A 20582-nucleotide genomic window follows, 5' to 3' on the forward strand; every position below is an offset into this window, starting at 1 on the left:
ATTGGATGGCTAACATGTTTGTGAATTTTAAATGGGCCAAAATATTTTTGGTGAAAAATAAGTTTTTGGGCCCTTAAGTTTAAAATCACAAAAGTTGAAAATATTTTCTCATGAAATAAATAATTTAAGTTGGACTTTAATTATTTATAGTAAATGGTGATTTACAAGAAATTCGGTTATAAATAAATTAATTGGAAAGTAGACAAAGGTGTTTGTATATTTTGTTAATTTAGTTTATAATCGTGGCGGTTAATGATTGGATCAAGATATATAATATTGGATCAATTAATTATTGTGATAATTAATTGATGGTGTATGATATGTGATATTATGCATGAAGGATGATCAAAAGCCCAAGCCCAATTTGCTAGGTGTATGCTAGGATATTTTGTGTTGAATGATTGTCATAATTATCAATTTATAAAGTGGGCTTGGTTTATGGCCCGTTCCCACCCCATGAGATGTATCCCTATTTGACATGGATATTTATTTGTAAATATTAGTATAGTGGATGATCAAGATTGGAAGATGGTGGCCATGATGATTATGAAGATCGAAGACATGTAAATATTGGAAGCTTATGTAATAGTTGCATTTGCATCCCGTGCATTTCCCTAGGATTGGACCTAGGCCCGTGTTTAGCTCACACGGTCCGTTAGTATTGGGGCGATTGATCATCCTTGTTTGTTTACTGTTTATAATATATGCATGATATGTTATAAATAATGAGTATGTGCGTTATTATTATGATAATAACAAAGTTGCATGAATCCAGCAAACATACGATCAAACATGGCGAGATTTTAAAATAAAATTAATGATGAGACCTTTCAAAATTAAAAACCCTCATTTTGAATAAGATTCAAAATTAATATCAAGCCCGAAAAGGGGAATTATAAATTTGTTTATAATTTCCTTGTCTTCCATCGACAATGGGTGCATGATGAACGCTACCCGTACTCGGGGCTCGGCTCATATTATTGGGGGAGCTTTGGGTGCCGGAAAGCTGTGACATCCATTGACATGGTGATGTGAACTACGTGGAACTCCCATGATTTCGGCTCATATTATTGGGGGAACTCATGGCGACCGTCCATTAAGGTTCAACATCGATGGGTAAGGCTTGACACGTGAAGTGAACGACGTCATATTATTGGGTCCTAATCAAACGTGAGACAAAAGTTTACGTAGAAGGTTGCATTGTGATGCAATTGGAAACTACCTTTTAGGAATTGTGATTGACTGATATTATTCGGGATCATAATTCGCTAATTGGACCTTACGTACCTACTGAGGAAAGGAGTTTCCCGTTTTCACTAGAGGGTAGTGAAAGATGTCAAAACAGTGGGAGCGAATATTTATGAAGTAAAAGTCCAAACTTCATATCTTACTAAATATTTTAAAATAGTCATCAACATTTATCTGTTTTTACTTTTCAATACAAATTGACAATGTCTTCGATTCGCAATCCGATATCCGTAATACTCGACAAACACATATTAACTGGACCTAATTACCTCACTTGGCTAAGAAACCTGAAAATCGTCTTGAATTCGGAAAAGGTAGCATATACACTGAATGAGTCGCCCCCTGTTGAGGCTCCGACTGACTGCACTCCTGAGGAATTGCAAACTTACAAGGAATGGTGTGACCATGACTTGATAGCCAGGTGTTATATGTTGACTTCTATGAATGATGAGCTGCAGAGGCTTTTTGAGGGTGCAAAGAGTGCTGCTGACATTCATTTGCATCTCAAAGAGCTCTTTGGTGAGCAAACACGGCCTCTAAGGCAAGCTACCGTCAAGGAGCTGATCACTTTGCGCATGTGAGATGGGGCCTCGGTACATGAGCATGGCCTAAAGATGATCGGCCTCGTGGACAAGCTCGTTGGCATGGATCTGATCTTGCCTTCGGAGTTGACCACCGACGTGTTGCTGTTATCATTGCCTAGCTCATTTGATCCTTTTGTGGTTAACTTCAACATGAACAAGATGGAGCCGACCCTTGAGGAGTTGGTGAATATGCTTGTTACGTTTGAATCAACCATCAAAAAAGAGAAGTTGGTTCTTTATGAGGGTTCTTCATCTGGTACGAATATTGATCCACATGCGAAGGGAAAGAAGCGTTCTTTCCAACGTCCCAAGAAGAACGTGCCCTTGTTGAGGCAATCTCCGAATCTCGTTGTGGCAGCCATACCAGTTAAGGCTGACAAGACTAGTGATGAATGTCATCACTGCAAGAAGCCTGGACATTGGAGGCGTAACTGCAGAGAATATCTTGCCCAGAAAAGTTCTGGAAATGGTATGTTCTACATTGAAGTAAACATTTCAATTAACTCTACTTCTTGGGTATTGGATACCAAATGTTGAGAACATCTCCGTAATGTGTTGCAGGTGATGGGAAGAAGTAAGAGGATTTGAGAAGGTGAGACTTCTTGGGGATGGGCTATGGAGCAAGAGTTGCTGCCAAGACCTTAAGAAATGTTTACTTATTGTTGAACAATAGTTTTAAGTTAATTTTATGAGATGTTTTGTTTGTACCTAATTTTGTGAAAAACATTGTTTCCATTTCTATGCTGATAAAAATGGATATTCTTGTTTATTTTGCAAAGGTATTTGCAACATTTACATGAATGCATGTTTGATTAGTACTGGTGAACTTGAAAACGTTCTCTATAACTTAAAATTGAAAGATATTCCATTAAATGTCCATTCAAAGGCAGACACCATATGAGATATGGATGTGTAAGTCTCCCAAATATTCTTATCTTAAAATATGGGGGTGCCCTGCTTTTGAAGCAGGTAGTGGGAGATAAATTGGATAGTCGATCCATTTTATGTTACTTTGTGGGATATCCAAGGAATTCAGTTGGATATCATTTATATCATCCCCAAGAAACAAAGGTGTTTGTTTCTAGGAATGCAACCTTTTTAGAAAAGGATTTTCTATTGGATAGAAAAGGCGAGATGATAGAACTCGAAGAGGTTCGAGAGACACCCACAATTATAGACCCACACTAGAGAAGCCAAGAGAGGAGATACAAGCTCCTAGAAGATTCGAGAGAGTCTCGAGACCACCTATGAGGTATGGTCTGCTTCTTGAAGAGGGTCATGATGAGCCTAACCATGGATGTGATCCAAGGACCTTCAAGGAAGCATTATCTGATGCCGATTCATCCAAATGGCTTGAAGCAATGGAATCTGAGATGAATTCCATGCATTCGAACCAAGTGTGGAATCCCGTGGATCCACCCGAGGGAATTGTTCCCATAGGGTGTAAATGGATTTACAAGAGGAAACTTGAGGCGGATGGGAAGGTATTGACCTTCAAGGTGCGATTGGTGGCAAAAGAATATACTCAAAGACAAGGAGTTGACTTTGAGGAAACCTTTTCTCCAGTTGCAATGTTCAAGTCTATAAGGATATTGCTAGCCATAGCTGCATGGTATGACTATGAGATATGGCAGATGGATGTCAAGACAGTCTTTCTTAATGGGGATTTTAAGAAAGTGATTTACATGTCTCAACCTGAAGGGTTTACATCTATCGGAAGTGAGCATATGGTATGCAAACTTCAAAGATCTATTTATGGTCTAAAGCAGGCATCTAGGAGTTGGAACCTCAGATTCGACAGAACATTCAAAGAGTTTGGTTTTGCTAAGAATCATGAGGAACCCTGTATGTATAAGAAGGTCATTGGGAGTGTAGTGACATTCCTGGTGTTTTATGTTGATGACATTCTAATCATTGGGAATGATGTAGGAATGTTGCAATCAACTAAATATGGTTAGCAAGTGAGTTCTCGATATAGAACTTGGGTGAAGCATCTTTTGTATTGGGAATACAGATCTATAGAGATAGATCAAGAAGATTGGTTGGTTTCACCCAGTCCACATAAATTGATACCATCGTGAAGCGGTTCTCGATGGATGAGTCCAAGAGAGGACATCTACCAATGTGTCATGGCGTGTCCCTATCCAAAACTATGTCTCCCAAGACTGATGCAGAGATAGCGGCGATGACAAGCATTCCTTATGCATCTGCGATTGGTAGCATCATGTATGAGATGATATCTACACGTCCTGACGTGGCTTTCACACTAAGTATAGTGAGTAGATATCAATCGAACCCTGGTCTTCCACACTGGAAAGCTGTGAAAGACATCCTCAAGTAGTTGAGAAGGACCAATAAATTGTTCTTGGTCTATGGGGTGAAGAACTAGAATTGGAAGGCTATACCGACTCTAGCTTCCAAAGCGATATCGATGACTCGAAGTCAACCTCTGGGTTTGTATTCATGCTCAATGGTGCTGCTGTCTCTTGGAAGAGTTCCAAGCAAGACAATACTGCGGATTCCAGCACAGAGGCCGAATACATTGCTGCATCAGATGCAGCAAGGGAGGCTGTTTGGATGAGGAATTTTGTCCAAGAGTTGGACGTCATTCCTAATTGAGTTGCTCCTATCCCAGTGTTGTGTGACAACACGGGAGCTTTAGCTCAAGCAAAGGAGCCAAGATCTCATCAGAAGTCCAAACATATATTGAGAAAGTACCACATCCTCGGAGAGATTGTGGAAAGAGGAAGAAGTGTCTTTTGACATAGTCGGCTCCGCAGATAATGTTGTTGATCCACTAGCTAAGCTTTTACCTGGACCATTATTCGAGATGCATCGCGAATCAATGGGTTTGAAGCATACGGGTAGTTGGCTCTAGTGCAAGTGGGAGATTGTTAGAGTAGGTGCCCGTCGAGCCAAAAGTTGGCCGAGTGTTCACAATGAAACTCCATGTATAAGCAGTCTTTATTTTAGTAATATTTGAAATTATTATTTTGGCACATCTTTATCTGTATACCCATGCTAGTTGCATAGATAAAGCCCTTGAATATACAAATAGTAGAAAGAATATGAGATGCTCATATGATGAGTATCATGAAACTCATATTTGTAATACTGTATATTCTAAACGGTTCCTAGTCGATTCAGCCGCCACTAAGAAGGATATAGGCCGCTCGAGTTAGAGACTAGTATCTGCGATGTGAGTACCATGTTTCATTGGTAGGGGACATTGTGATGTCCGAGCATGCAGATAGGTGCTCCTGGTAGAGTGCACTGAACAACCCTTCATTAAAGGACTTTCCAAGTGGTTCTCACTTATCGAGTGGAAACGTCCTAGTTTATGGTTGTACACCATTAGTCCTTATGACCCAGGACAACATTGAGACTCTATGTGCTAGCATTTCACTTTAACTTGTTTACCGACTCTTAAGGGGTCATCAGGTGGCAAGGTTGGGTGTCATGTCGAAACATATAAGAGTCGATGCATTGTAGTCTGGGATTCACCGCTTACCTTCGGGTATGGATATCCTATGTGTTATCATGTGTATGTAGGTTGAAATCTCTGGCCAGAGTATGGTGGTAATTATGAAAGGGGTTTCATAGATTACACCATCGATACAACTACGACATGACACATAGTATCGATTCATTGACAACTCTCGATAAACCAATGGTTGTCGAATCGGTCGGGATATATGAGTTCAAGGGACCGTACTGTACGCTAACCATAATTGAATGGTTCTTGCAGGCACTATCATTTGATACCTAGGGAATCATGTAAGCGGTGTTGCTAGGCGTTTAACATGGTTGGTTGGGTACTATTAGACTTGAGTTCTGACGTTCTTGTTATCAAGGGGTTGATAAGTAAGAATGGAGCAATTGGGGTATGCTCATATAAGGACATGTTTAGTCCGAATCACATGGAGATGTGAACCCACGGCTAGTTGTATCAATGAACCATTGAGGGCCACACAAGTGCTTGCTTTCTAGATCCCGTTGAGAAGTAAAAATAGTTCAATGTGTTGAACGGCTTATAAAGGAGTTTATAAGCGTAAGGAAAATTAGAAGTATGACTTCTATATAGGAGAAATAGTTCAATGTGTTGAACGGCTTATAAATGAATTTATAAGCGTAAAGAAAAATAGAAGTATGACTTCTATGAGAGAAATGTAAATTTTAATTTATGGAAGTGTTCCTAAATTAAATGTTGGCCAATTGAATAATGTATTTGAAAATTGTGATTTTCATAAACATTATTATGGACTAAATTAAATTAATTCAAGTGTTCAATTAATTAAACACTAGTGGACCTAGTAGAGTCCAAATAATTAAATTAATTCAAGTGTTGAATTAATTATATTATATTGAGTCTTGTAGAGCTCAATTTAAATAAATTATTTAACTAGTGGACTTGAGTAAATTCAAGTAATGTTTAATTAGTCTCAAATATGTTTGAGATAATTAAATTTAGTCCATGGTTTTTTTTAATTTGTTAAAAAACCATATAATATATGCATACATGGGAGGTGAAGGGTTGGAGATAACTTTTTCAAATATCAAGGCTTGGCATGCTACTTTTGTATCTACTTTTTGCAAGACCAAGACAAGTCTCCCTCCTCCCCCCCCCCCCCCCCCCCCCCCATTCCAACATGTCATGGCCGAAATCCTCTCTCTTTTCTCTCCCAATTTGTTGGAGAAACAATACACTTCTCAAAGAAAAATGTTCTAATTTTTCTAGTGCAAAATTAGAGTGGTTCTAGCTAGTTGGTGGTGGGCTTAATTTTTGAGCAAGGTGGGCTCAAAGGAAGCTTGAAGATTGTCTTGCCATTGAAGAGCTTAGTTGTATATCAACTAAATTGGAGCCATCATCAATCTTTTAAGATTGATAGGTACATTTCTAAACACACTATGAATGTCATTTTTGTGTTTTATTGTATTTGCTACACTAGACATAGGGTGGCCGAAATTTTTATACAAAATTTTGATTTTTTTGAACTTCCGTTGCGCTTCCGGTCACCGTAACCGATCCCCTTTCACATCACCCTCACGACATCGCCATCATTAACGAATTAGTCATAATCATTTCACTTCCTTCAACATTTTTCATTCCCATCACTTTAGAAAAATCATGAATAATATTTACATTTTTAATTTTGAAACCAAGCATGAAACATGTATTTTAAATGTCTTCCAATAATCATAAAAATCAAATAGACATTTAAAAATCATAAATTAATCATGAAAATTTTATAAACAATTAAAAATAATCATAATATCATAAAAAATAGCATTTAGGGCACTGCCATGACATTTACTAATTTTTAGGTGTAAAAAGAGCGTTTTACCCATAGACGTAAAATTCTCGAATTTGACTTTTTCTTGAAATCATTGACTCTAACTTGACCCAAATAATTATTTAAGCCTAAATTAATTTTTTCCATAATTTTATTCAGCCTAAATATTAAACTTTTTCATTTATCTTTAACTAATTGTTTTAACGGTGTTTTAATTCCGAAAAAATCCCAAACTTTAATATAAAATCCTAAATTCTAAATTTAGTCTTTTTATATTATTTTAGCCCTTATGGACCACGACTCGACCCCCATGAGTCGTTTTCCAATTTTTCTTTATTTTAAAAACCCTATTAGACACCTATTCTTCAACCCCGAGCCAACTTCCGATTTTCACGTGTTACCCCCGAGCCATGTTGGTCCAAAACTTGACCAACATCCTAAATTAACCTACTGGACCCTTAGACCCCCAAGAACCCAGCCCAAACCACAAAACGAAGCCCTCCCAAGTGACCCTATGCTGACCGAGACTCCCTAGTGTGGTAGGACTCTATGGTTTGGTGCCTAGACCCTAAACCGACGCCCCAGCCCTTGAACCAAAACATTGTGCACCCTCTTAGGACCCTAGTGAACCACCCTAGCCCAGCCCGTGCCCCACGCATCGAGCCCCTGAACCCCTGAAGCTGCGTGAACCCTGCAACAGCTTCAGCTATGTTCTCGGGTAGAGTCCTAGCGTGGCTAGGACTCTTCCGTAGCCCTTACCGTGAGTCCTACTTGGCTAGGACTCCCTCCCTGACTCACTCATGACCTTGGCTAGCCCCTGGAACGAGCCAACCAAGCCCTAGCCCCTGAACAACAAAACCCGAGCCCCCCCAGGCCCTTGACAGCAAGTCATCGCAGTTCCTGCTTGTTCTTGTTTCCCTTCCTTTTTCTTTGTTCAGCCGATTGTTGGGTGGTATGTGGGACTCACAAACATGATAGAACCTTACTTGATCTTACCCTAATCATGGCAGCCCCTTAACTAAACAATAAACATGTTATTGAAGTAAAAAAAAATCGGGTTTCATCATGAACACATGCCACATGCCGAAATTTTCTGAATTTATTACTATGAACTTCAATCTTTTCATGCAAAAATAATATAAACAATATTATGATATGATGGATGAGAAAAGGAAGATTAAGGCGTGCCTTTGCGTAATTTACGCACGAATATACGCTGACGTCGAAGAACGGAGGGACAGCTTGGCTTGCTACCCCTTGAATCCCTTCGAAAATCCTTCCTCCAAGTGTGTTGTGTGCGTGTGCCGTGAGAGAGGTGGAGTTGGGAGAGAATATTTTTCAGAAAATTAAAGTGGCCGATTGTTTTTGTGTGCAAGGTCTAGGGTTTTAGGTGTTTTAATATATTATCTACTCTAATTAAATTACTAACTAGGCTTTAGGCATATCAAGCCAATAATTAAGCCCATTAGTCTTTAATTAGAATTAAATAAAATATATTAATAAAGTTTTGGTAAAAATTAGTTTGTGAATTAAATAGCCGGGTTCCCAAAAAGCTCGTATTTTAGTTGAAAACCAACACCGATAAAATTTACATCCCGGCGTATAAATTCACCTCAAAACCCTTTATTTTCACAAATACTAAAAAGCATCAACCATATTTTAAATAATTAAAAATAATCATCGAATAAAAACATTTTACATTTTTCAGCCCTCGGTCCCCGTTCCTCGCGTCGCTTGAATATTCCTTAAAAATACCATTTTATGCATGATGACAATAAAAATCTCATTTAACATATAAACAAGTGTGTCACATAATTAATTAGCAATTAAAGTCAATTAATCACTCATTTTTCATATTTTCTAGATTTGCATGTAGTTGGATTACGTCGTCTTAATTTTGGGCCTTACATTTTTCTTCTCAGCGATATGCCGTTTCTCTTCACTCTCCCATGAGCCCATGATCTTTCCCACTATTTTCTCACGATCTCCATCTATCCTCCCACGTTCTTCTCTCTTTTGGCGCTCTGTGACCAGTTTTGAATCGATAAAAATCAATCCGCCACACTTAACGGGCCTATATAATTTAATTGGGCTTGTGATAAATGTGGGCTTCATAATTAATTATTTTTAACCCAAACAGAATGTTTTTTTTATTTATTTATTTTATGACGATGATATTGAGAGCATGATATATTATCTCGTTATTTGTGGATTCGGACTCTTCACAAAGCTTCGCAATGATTCGAGATGGTTTTTGTTAGAGTAGATGCCCTGCAAGCCAACGGTTGGCTAGGGAATTTATTGACTCAAATGAAATAAACAATCTTTATTTTAATATAATTTAACTTTTATGGTCTTGTTATACTTTATCTGTATACCCATGCAATCAGCATAGATAAAGTCCTTGATTATGCTTTAATACAAAGGAATCGTAATTCGATGTTGAAACTCATTTGTAAACACTGCATATTCTAAATTCGTTCCTAGTCGATTCAGCCGCCTAAAACATGGATAAAGGTCGCTTGAGCTCGAGACTAGCATCTGTGATGTTGTGTACTGTGTTTCTTGGTAAGGGCATAGAGATGTCCAAACATACAGATGGGTAGTCATATGATGATTATACCGAACAACCCTCACTCGTACTTTCCAAGTGGTTATCATTCATCGAGAGGATAAGTCCGTGGTTATGATTGTACACCATTAGTCCTTACGACCCGGGACAACACTGAGGCTCTATATGCTAGGGCTGTGCTTTGACTCGTTTACCGGCTCCAGGAGAGTCATCAGGTGGCGAGGTTGGGTATAGTTGCGACACATATAGGAGCCAGTGCGTTGTAGTCGGGGATTCACCACTCACCTACGGGTGTGGATTTCCCATGTGATCTAATGAAATAATAGTGCATGGAATCTCTGGCCAGATTATGAGATGTACATTGGAGAAGAAGTTCTCCAATAGTACACGCGATGCCACTATTATAGTTATCACATAGTTATCGAATTAATATGCAACCCTCGATGAACCAATGGTTGCAGATTCGATCGGGATATATGTGTAATGCCTGAAGTAATATCACAAGTTGTTGATTTAGTAATGTGAGATTACTAAATAATTAATATTTTTTTAAGAGAGAAATATGACATATGTTGGTCATATGAAGTCCAAATAAGTTGATATTTGGATATAACGTAGAAAACTCAAAGATATAGAAGTTTCATGTTTTGAGTTTTGGAAAATTTGATCGTTTGACTGGTCCAAAGGGATATACCGGTGTTAAAATGTTAAATAGTATATATTATATTATATTATATTATATTAATATAATATAATATAATATTAAAACAAAAATTAAAAAAATTAAAAAAAAAGAAAAAGAAAAGATAAATTCGAAAGAGACGGTGGATTCATTCTTTCATTTCACAGTAACATTTCAGGAGAGAAGAGAATAAGGTTTTAGATTTTTCTTTTCGATCTTGCGACTTATCGGTTTATCCAATCGACGAATCGACTTCAGTTCTGGGATCGTTGACACGAGGTCTTCGATTTGAGGTATAAATTTTATAGTTTTGATGATGTTTGAAATTCGTCGATTTCTAGAATAAATCCGATAAATTGTTAAATCATACTGAAATTGAATATTGTTGAGTAGTGTATGATTTTAACGAAGTAGAGAAGATTATAGTGGTGTTATTTTGAATTATTCCTAAATTATTTTAATTAGGAATTTTTAAACGTTGGGTTGAGATTGGAGAGTTGTTTGTCAGTTGTTATTAATTCTGATTATATATTCGGAGTCTACGAAGTATAGGCTACACGTTGATATAAAGTTTTCGAAATTTGACGGATGTTGTAAAATAGCCTATTAATTGGTGTTAAATTAATTAGGGTGTATTTGATGGTAGTATTGTGAATTAAATACACCGGAATATTAAATTGTTGAAAAATACAAATTTATAATCGAGTTTTATATTTTGTTGAATTAATTGTTGTTGGGCTATTTGATGTTATATATTGAGGCTGTTATGACTGTGTTGATATGGTGACAATGATCTGATAATTGTTGTTGAATTATTTAGATACATCACAAGCCTCGGGATCAAAGAAATAGCCAGATTTTATATATACTCGATTATCAGGTACGTGTTGACGTACGAGCATATGTTGTTATTGTTTAGTATTGATGAATACTATTGCGTTGAACGATGATAAATCACCGGAATTGGGTGATTTGATGTTATATTTGTTGTTGTTTATTATTGTTGATATTGGTGACTATCGTTGTTGGGAGACTTCTCGTTGATGTTGTCACGTTGATGTTGTTCGTTCAACGATATTGCTGTCGCCGGTGTTGGGGTGCGACGTATCGTTGATGTTGTTATTCGTTCGACGATATTGCTGTCGCCGGTGTTGGGGTGCGACGTATCGTCGATGTTGTTGTTTGTTCGACGATATTGCTGTCGCCGGTGTTGGGGTGCGACGTATCGTCGATGTTGTTGTTCGTTCGACGATATTGCTGTCGCCGGTGTTGGGGTACGACGTATCGTCGATGTTGTTGTTGCAGTGTGATGTTGTTGAGGTTGTTGATGGCTGATTGTCCAGAAACGGCAAAGGGGGTATTTCTGTTATCATTTCAGTTATATCTTATGTTGTTGTTAATATAACTGTTATGTATTACGATGATGATTGTTGTATATGCTCAACCTTTGGGGGCTGTTTCTGTTGGACAGGTTACAGGACTATGCTGTGAGACATGATAGTGGTGAAGGACTAGGTGTGTCTAGTCAAATAGTCCTGTAGTTAATAGTAGATAGAGACAGTATAGTTTATTGTCTTATTTGAGTTGTATATGTGTATTTATTATACTGTTTCTGCTGCATTGACGTAGATAGTGTGGTGATTGCACTATTTTGTCGTATATGCATTATATTATTACGTCGTCGAAAAGAAATTTTTTTATGCATATTACGTCACATGTTGTATGATTACGTGGCGAGGTTTGGGGCACCACATTTGGTGGTATCAGAGCATATGTTAGATGTCTGGGATGATTAGGAGTTGGGTTTGTGATGAGGGAGTTGGATGACGATATTATCTGCGTGTGTCTGTGCATTTGACATGTTATTGATTATTTCTCGATGTGATTGATTGTTCTTTAGTTGCATGTGCTTTCGTGCGAAAGGTGTTATGATGATTACTGGATTGTAATTGTTAAATGTTATGATTAACAATTTGATTTCCAGTGATGGCTGCTAGAGAACAGGTACATCCACACGAGGAAAGAGATGAGGTTGAGAGTGGGTTTGGACAGATGAATCCATTGCCACCTCCTCCTATGGGACAGGCACCTGCAGATCAGCCTTTATTAACTGGTGAGTTGACTTTGGCAGAGTTCAGCAGTTATTTTCCGCCGAGATTTGATAGTTCTAAGACCGGTGAGCGAGCAGAGGAGTGGATTGAGAGGGATAGAGCAGATATTTGTGACTGCGCCGTGTGCTAGGTCTGCTTGGTTACGATTCGCTACATTTCAGCTTTCGCGAAATGTACTATTGTGGTGGCAGACGACTGAGGCTGGATTGAGAGCTCAGGGCCGTACTGTTGATTGGGATGTGTTTCGATCTCGTTTTCTTGATAAATATTTTTCTATAGCAGCCAGACAGAAGAAAGAGAGAGAATTCGAGGATTTGAGACAGGGCAGTATGTCTGTTGCTGAGTACGAGTCTCGGTATTCTGCATTGCTGAAATATGTGCCACATGTTGCTACGAATGTTCATGCTAAGATGAGGCATTTCTTGAGAGGGTTGAAGTTAGAGTTATTTGATCTTGTGCAATCAAATAACCCGATATCATTTGAGGATGCAGTGACGAGGGCAGAGATGGCTGAGTTGGTGATGCAGGAGTATGGGGCTCAGGGACGATTATCAGAGCCGACTAGGGAGTCATTGCGACCTCAGGGACAGTCTTTTAAATATCAGAAGGGTTCATCTTCTTCTTCAGCATCATCTGGGAAGCGTCGATTTGATTCACGACGTGTTGAGAGTCGTGGGGGACAGTTCTCAGTCTGTTCAGGGGCAGAGAGGAGAGTCCAGAGCAGTGAGATGTTTTCGTTGTGGGGGACCTCATCTGATCAGAGATTGTACACAGACCGAGATCACCTGTTTTGAGTGTGGCGGTGTTGGTCATCTGGCGAGACAGTGTCCTAGTCGTGAGGGACAGCGAGAGCCTAGGAGTGCTAGAGGTAGATCCTCAGAGAGAGGAGGACGACAGCCTCAGCAGTTTACACCACGACCTTCTGGAGGACAGCCACGTATGCAGGGAGCTGGTCCGCCTCAGGCACAGGTGTATGCTTTGACCAGAGAGCAGGCAGAGGAGGCACGAGAGGAGATGATAGCGGGTAAGTGTTATTTATGTTCTTATCCTGCTTATATTCTTATTGATACAGGTGCCTCGCATACATTTATATCGAAGAGGTTTGTGGTTGAGCATCATATGCGCTCGTCTCCATTGTCTATGCCTCTTTCTGTTTCGACACCTTCTGGAGTTGATATATCAGTTGTATCTATGATATCAGATGGTATTATTTCTTATGAGGGCTATGAGCTGAGATCTGATATGATTATTCTAGAGATGACTGATTTTGATTGTATTGTGGGAATTAATGTGCTGAGGAGATATTGTGCGACAGTTGATTGTTATCAGCGGGTGGTATATTTTTATACAGATGAGAAAGAGCGTTGGACATTTTATGGGAAGGGTTCTCGTCCCCGTGTTCCGTTGGTATCTGCTATCCGGATGTCTCGGTTATTGGAGCATGGGCATGAGGGTTATCTTATTTATGCTGTAGATGTGACAGAGAAGAAGAAGAGGTGGGAATAGAGGACATACCTATAGTTGCTGAGTTTGCCGATGTATTTCCTGATGAGATTCCAGGCTTCCCACCAGCTCGTGAGGTGGAGTTTGGGATCGAGTTGATGCCAGGTACTTCCCCTATTTCTCGTACTCCTTACAGAATGGCACCAGCAGAGTTGAGAGAGTTGAAAGCCCAGTTGCAGGACTTGCTGGACAAGGGATACATTCGCCCTAGTGTATCGCCTTGGGGTGCACCAGTCTTATTGGTGAGAAAGAAAGATGGAACGATGCGGCTTTGTATTGACTATCGACAGCTGAATAAGGTAACGATTAAGAATAAATATCCCCTCCCTCGTATTGATGATTTGTTTGATCAGTTGCAGGGAACCTCAGTATATTCGAAGATTGATTTGAGGTCAGGATATCATCAGATACGAGTTAGAGAGGATGATATTCAGAAGACTTTATTCAGGACCAGATATGGGCATTACGAGTTTTTGGTTATGCCTTTTGGGTTGACGAATGCTCCAGCTGTGTTCATGAGTTTGATGAACATGGTATTTCAGCCTTATCTCGATCGATTTGTTATTGTGTTTATTGATGATATATTGATATATTCCAGGAGTGAGGCTGAGCATGTTGGGCACTTTCCGTTCAGTGTTACAGGTGCTGCGAGATAAACAGTTGTATGCCAAACTCAGTAAGTGTGAGTTTTGGTTGGATCGAGTAGTCTTCTTGGGTCATGTTATATCGAGAGATGGGATTTCTGTTGATCCAACGAAGGTCGAAGCCGTGTTACAGTGGTCTGCACCTACATCTGTACCAGAGATTCGTAGTTTCTTGGGTTTAGCAGGTTATTATCGTCGATTTATGGAGGGATTTTCAAAGATTGCTAGACCTTTGACACAGTTGACCCAGAAAGGTGTGCGATTTCAGTGGTCTGAAGCATGTGAGAGGAGTTTTCAGGAGTTGAAGCATCGACTAACGACTGCACCGGTGTTATCAATTCCTACAGAAAACGAGAGGTTTGTTGTGTATACTGATGCATCATTACATGGTTTAGGATGTGTTTTGATGCAGGATCGACATGTTGTGGCATATGCCTCGAGACAGCTGAAACCACACGAAACAAGGTACCCTGTACACGACTTGGAGTTGGCAGCCATTATCTTTGCCTTGAAGATATGGCGACACTATCTATATGGTACCTCGTTTACGATTTATACTGATCATAAGAGTTTGAGATTTTTGTTTACTCAGACAGAGTTGAATATGAGACAGAGACGATGGTTAGATCTGTTGAAAGATTATGATTGTGAGATTGAATATCATCCTGGTCGAGCCAATCTTACAGCTGATGCACTGAGTCGTAAAGTGAGTTGTACGGCAGAGGATGTGGGTCGCTTATCAGCTATGATGATGTCTTGTTGTTCCTTGGGATATGATTTTAATATCTCGACGACTCCTATCCAGGTATCTACCTTATTAGCTGAACCTGATATATATGGTTGTATTCGTGATGCACAGATGACAGATGAGAGAGTTCAGCGATGGAAGGAGTTGGTTTATCAGAAACAAGATACTCGTTTTAGAGTCGCTGATGATGGCAGTTTGAGGATGAATGATAGATGGGTAGTTCCTGATATATCTGAGTTGCGTCAGGGCCTGTTGCGGCGTGCACATTGTAGTCGATATTCTATCCACCCTGGTGGCAAGAAGATGTATAAGGATCTACGTTCTCAGTTTTGGTGGAAGGGAATGAAACGTGATGTGATTGATTTTGTACGTCGATGTCTCAATTGTCAACAGATCAAAGCTGAGAGGAGAAGGCCCGGAGGTGAATTGAGGAGTTTAGAAGTACCGACTTGGAAATGGGAGCACATATCGATGGATTTTGTGACTCATTTGCCAAGAAGCACTGGAACTATTGATGCTATTTGGGTGATTGTTGATCAATTGACGAAAGTTGCACATTTTATACCCTATAGCATGAGTAGTACGTACTTGACGATGGCACAGTTGTATATACGAGAGATTGTACGGTTGCATGGGATTCCAGTGTCTATTATTTCTGATAGAGATCCTCGATTTACTTCTCATTTTTGGGAAGGATTGCAGACTGCGATGGGGACAGAGTTGAGATTGAGTACAGCTTATCATCCTCAGACAGATGGTCAGACTGAGCGTACTATTCAGACGCTGGAGGATATGTTGCGTGCTTATGTCATGGATTTTAAATCTGGTTGGCAGTCATCTATTCCATTGGTGGAGTTTGCGTATAACAATAGTTATCAGAGTAGTATTCAGATGGCTCCATTCGAGGCATTGTATGGGAGACGTTGTAGATCTCCGTTATACTGGGATGATGTTGATCGAGCTACAGTCACAGGTCCTGATATGATTCATGAAATGCAACAGAAAGTAAAGTTGATACAGCAGCGATTGAAAGCAGCTCAAGACAGACAGGCCGCCTATGCCAATAAAAGACGAAGACCCTTAGAGTTTCAGCAGGGCGATCGAGTATTTTTGAAAGTTTCTCCTTTTCGTGGCACAGTGCGATTTGGCATGAAAGGAAAGTTGGCACCGAGGTATGTTGGCCCATATGAGATATTACAGCGGATAGGCACGTTGGCTTATCGATTGGCTCTACCTCCATCTTTATCTGGTATTCATGACGTATTCCATGTGTCGATGTTGCGGAAGTATGAGCCTGACCCTTCACATGTGTTGGATATTTCTGAGGTTCAGTTAGATCCTGATGTGTCTTATGTTGAGAGACCAGTTTGTATTTTGGATAGATCTGAACGGAAGCTTCGTAGTAAGATTATACCGATGGTGAAGGTTCAGTGGGAGCATAGAGGTGTCGAAGAGGCCACTTGGGAGACAGAGCGGCATATGAGGGAGCACTACCCCTACTTATTCTGATGGTATGACGTATCTTTTATTTATGCATGTTATTACTGTTGTTGATTAATTTCGGGGTCGAAATTCATTTAAGGGGGGTAGAAATGTAATGCCTGAAGTAATATCACAAGTTGTTGATTTAGTAATGTGAGATTACTAAATAATTAATATTTTTTTTAAGAGAGAAATATGACATATGTTGGTCATATGAAGTCCAAATAAGTTGATATTTGGATATAACGTAGAAAACTCAAAGATATAGAAGTTTCATTGAGTTTTGGAAAATTTGATCGTTTGACTGGTCCAAAGGGATATACCGGTGTTAAAATGTTAAATAGTATATATTATTATTTTATTAATATAATATAATATAATATTAAAAAAAATTAAAAAAATTAAAAAAAAAGAAAAAGAAAAGATAAATTCGAAAGAGACGGTGGATTCATTCTTTCATTTCACAGTAACATTTCAGGAGAGAAGAGAATAAGGTTTTAGATTTTTCTTTTCGATCTTGCGACTTATCGGTTTATCCAATCGACGAACCGACTTCAGTTATGGGATCGTTGACACGAGGTCTTCGATTTGAGGTATAAATTTTATAGTTTTGATGATGTTTGAAATTCGTCGATTTCTAGAATAAATCCGATAAATTGTTAAATCATACTGAAATTGAATATTGTTGAGTAGTGTATGATTTTAACGAAGTAGAGAAGATTATAGTGGTGTTATTTTGAATTATTCCTAAATTATTTTAATTAGGAATTTTTAAACGTTGGGTTGAGATTGGAGAGTTGTTTATCAGTTGTTATTAATTCTGATTATATATTCGGAGTCTACGAAGTATAGGCTACACGTTGATATAAAGTTTTCGCAATTTGACGGATGTTGTAAAATAGCCTATTAATTGGTGTTAAATTAATTAGGGTGTATTTGATGGTAGTATTGTGAATTAAATACACTGGAATATTAAATTGTTGAAAAATACAAATTTATAATCGAGTTTTATATTTTGTTGAATTAATTGTTGTTGGGCTATTTGATGTTATATATTGAGGTTGTTATGACTGTGTTGATATGGTGACAATGATCTGATAATTGTTGTTGAATTATTTAGATACATCACAAGCCTCGGGATCAAAGAAATAGCCAGATTTTATATATACTCGATTATCAGGTACGTGTTGACGTACGAGCATATGTTGTTATTGTTTAGTATTGATGAATACTATTGCGTTGAACGATGATAAATCACCGGAATTGGGTGATTTGATGTTATATTTGTTGTTGTTTATTATTGTTGATATTGGTGACTATCGTTGTTGGGAGACTTCTCGTTGATGTTGTCACGTTGATTTTGTTCGTTCAACGATATTGCTGTCGCCGGTGTTGGGGTGCGACGTATCGTTGATGTTGTTATTCGTTCGACGATATTGCTGTCGCCGGTGTTGGGGTGCGACGTATCGTCGATGTTGTTGTTCGTTCGACGATATTGCTGTCGCCGGTGTTGGGGTGCGACGTATCGTCGATGTTGTTGTTCGTTCGACGATATTGCTGTCGCCGGTGTTGGGGTGCGACGTATCGTCGATGTTGTTGTTGCAGTGTGATGTTGTTGAGGTTGTTGATGGCTGATTGTCCAGAAACGGCAAAGGGGGTATTTCTGTTATCATTTCAGTTATATCTTATGTTGTTGTTAATATAACTGTTATGTATTACTATGATGATTGTTGTATATGCCCAACCTTTGGGGGCTGTTTCTGTTGGACAGGTTACAGGACTATGCTGTGAGACAGGATAGTGGTGAAGGACTAGGTGTGTCTAGTCAAATAGTCCTGTAGTTAATAGTAGATAGAGACAGTATAGTTTATTGTCTTATTTGAGTTGTATATGTGTATTTATTATACTGTTTCTGCTGCATTGACGTAGATAGTGTGGTGATTGCACTATTTTGTCGTATATGCATTATATTATTACGTCGTCGAAAAAGAAATTTTTTTTATGCATATTACGTCACATGTTGTATGATTACGTGGCGAGGTTTGGGGCGCCACAATATGAGATGAAGGGACCGTACTTGTACGTTAATCATAATCGGCTGGTTCTTGCAGGAACTATCAGTGATACCTAGGGGATCATGGGGCGATGCTACTAGACGCTCTTACCATGATCCGATGGATGCAATCAGAAATGAGTTCTGATATTCTTGATTAAGGCGTTGATGAAAAGTATGAGGCTAACTAGGGTAAGCCCGGATAAAGGATTATATCCTGAATCACAAAAAGTTGTGAACCCACGGCTAGCTGTATCCCTGAACCATTGAGGGTCACACAAACACTGGATCGTTTGTTCCCGTTGAGAGAATAAATTCAAGGAGTTGAATTTTGTAGTAGCCCGAATTCTAAATTGGGTAATTAACGGAGTAATGGTGATTAAGAAGGTTTAAGGTGTAATTTTGGCTATGGTCATGATCGGACGGACCGAAGAGGGTTCGGAAGCACCGAAGAGGTCGGAAGGTCCGAAGCGAGTTCGGTGGATCCGATCATTAGGTGTCAAGTGTTGATCGACACGTCATTTTCCATGCATGTTCGGACGGTCCGAAGTGTATGATCGGAGGATCCGATCATGAGCTGTCAAGAGCCAATGGACACGTAGCGTTCGGACGTTCCGAAGTGTTGTTCGGAGGATCCGAACATGGCCTATAAATAGTGCTCGGATTTCCTCATTTTGACTTGCCAATTTCTTGAGTTTTGCCTCATAGTTGAGAGGATTTGGAAGGTTTCTAGGGTTAGTTGTTGGTCGAGCGATAGCCAAGAGCTGCCAGGAGTAGTAGCGTAGCGGCGCCTGAGTTTCAAGGCAATCGACATCAAAGGGCTGTCGACGGACGAAGGTAAACCCTAAACCTTTGGTAGTACTAGGGAGTACTGGTTTTGCTAGTCGAGCATGGTAGTATTGATTGAGTATGCTTTTGATGCGTAGGCTTGTGCTAGACTTGATTAGCGGTGTTGCGTAAGGCTAGGCTTGCTGTGATAGAGGTACGAAAGTACTATCCGAGATATCCTGGTTGAGTATACATTCATATATGTGTTGCATGAGTATTTGCTGCATTGTTATATGTCATATGATGCATGCTATTATGTCACGAGTTATGATGCATATTGCATATCATGTTGAGCCGTATCTCCTTCGAGATAGCCTTTACTGTTGAGCTGTATCTCTTTCGAGATAAGCTATATCTTGGGGCCGCTCAGCCCTGTCTTGTGGACGCATGGACACCGAGAGTACACAGTGGCCGACGGGTCGGGAGGGCTTCGGTGGTCCGGGACATTTTAGGTCCACGTCTATCTTGTAGTGGATGCAGTGACCCAGAGGTTGGACCGCGCGGCACTATCCACTTGGCGCCTCTAGACTGAGCATTTTGAGATCCTTTGTGATTCCTGTTTCTTGACTACCCTGGTATCATATCATAGCATGTGCATTTCATATAGGTTTGTATACTCATACTTTTGTACTGGGCGTTCTTATCGCTCACGTCCTCGGTTTTGTTTATTCTTGGACACCCCATTCCCACGGGGCAGGCCTCAGGTTGGATGGCTCAGGAGGAGCAGGAGGAGGACGTTGAGTAGCTGGTTGGTTTAGTTTTCAGTGTTTTCCATTTGATTCGATATGGTTGTACTGGATATTTCATTTTGAGTTAGTCTAGACTTCGATTTC

General features: G+C 39.5%; 1 protein-coding gene and 1 long non-coding RNA gene across 2 annotated transcripts; both read left to right on the forward strand.

Moving 5' to 3' along the window:
* The first annotated feature begins 10689 nt into the window (after positions 1 to 10689).
* On the forward strand, positions 10690 to 12012 carry LOC140812839 (uncharacterized). Its single transcript, XR_012113764.1, has 3 exons — positions 10690 to 11564; positions 11686 to 11737; positions 11852 to 12012. It is a non-coding gene; the product is annotated as an uncharacterized lncRNA (long non-coding RNA).
* Positions 12013 to 12366: 354 nt separating this feature from the next.
* On the forward strand, positions 12367 to 16895 carry LOC140811146 (uncharacterized). The gene is made up of 12 exons (XM_073169020.1): positions 12367 to 12612; positions 12683 to 13180; positions 13317 to 13515; positions 13564 to 13695; positions 13843 to 13921; positions 13966 to 14219; positions 14593 to 14670; positions 14824 to 15174; positions 15235 to 15344; positions 15444 to 15602; positions 15780 to 15911; positions 16089 to 16895. Exons 1-12 carry the CDS (start codon positions 12367 to 12369, stop codon positions 16893 to 16895), a joined length of 3045 nt encoding a protein of 1014 aa, XP_073025121.1.
* Positions 16896 to 20582: the final 3687 nt, after the last annotated feature.

This window comes from Primulina eburnea, chromosome 14 (assembly GCF_022965805.1).
Source record: "Primulina eburnea isolate SZY01 chromosome 14, ASM2296580v1, whole genome shotgun sequence".
Lineage (NCBI taxonomy): Eukaryota > Viridiplantae > Streptophyta > Magnoliopsida > Lamiales > Gesneriaceae > Primulina > Primulina eburnea.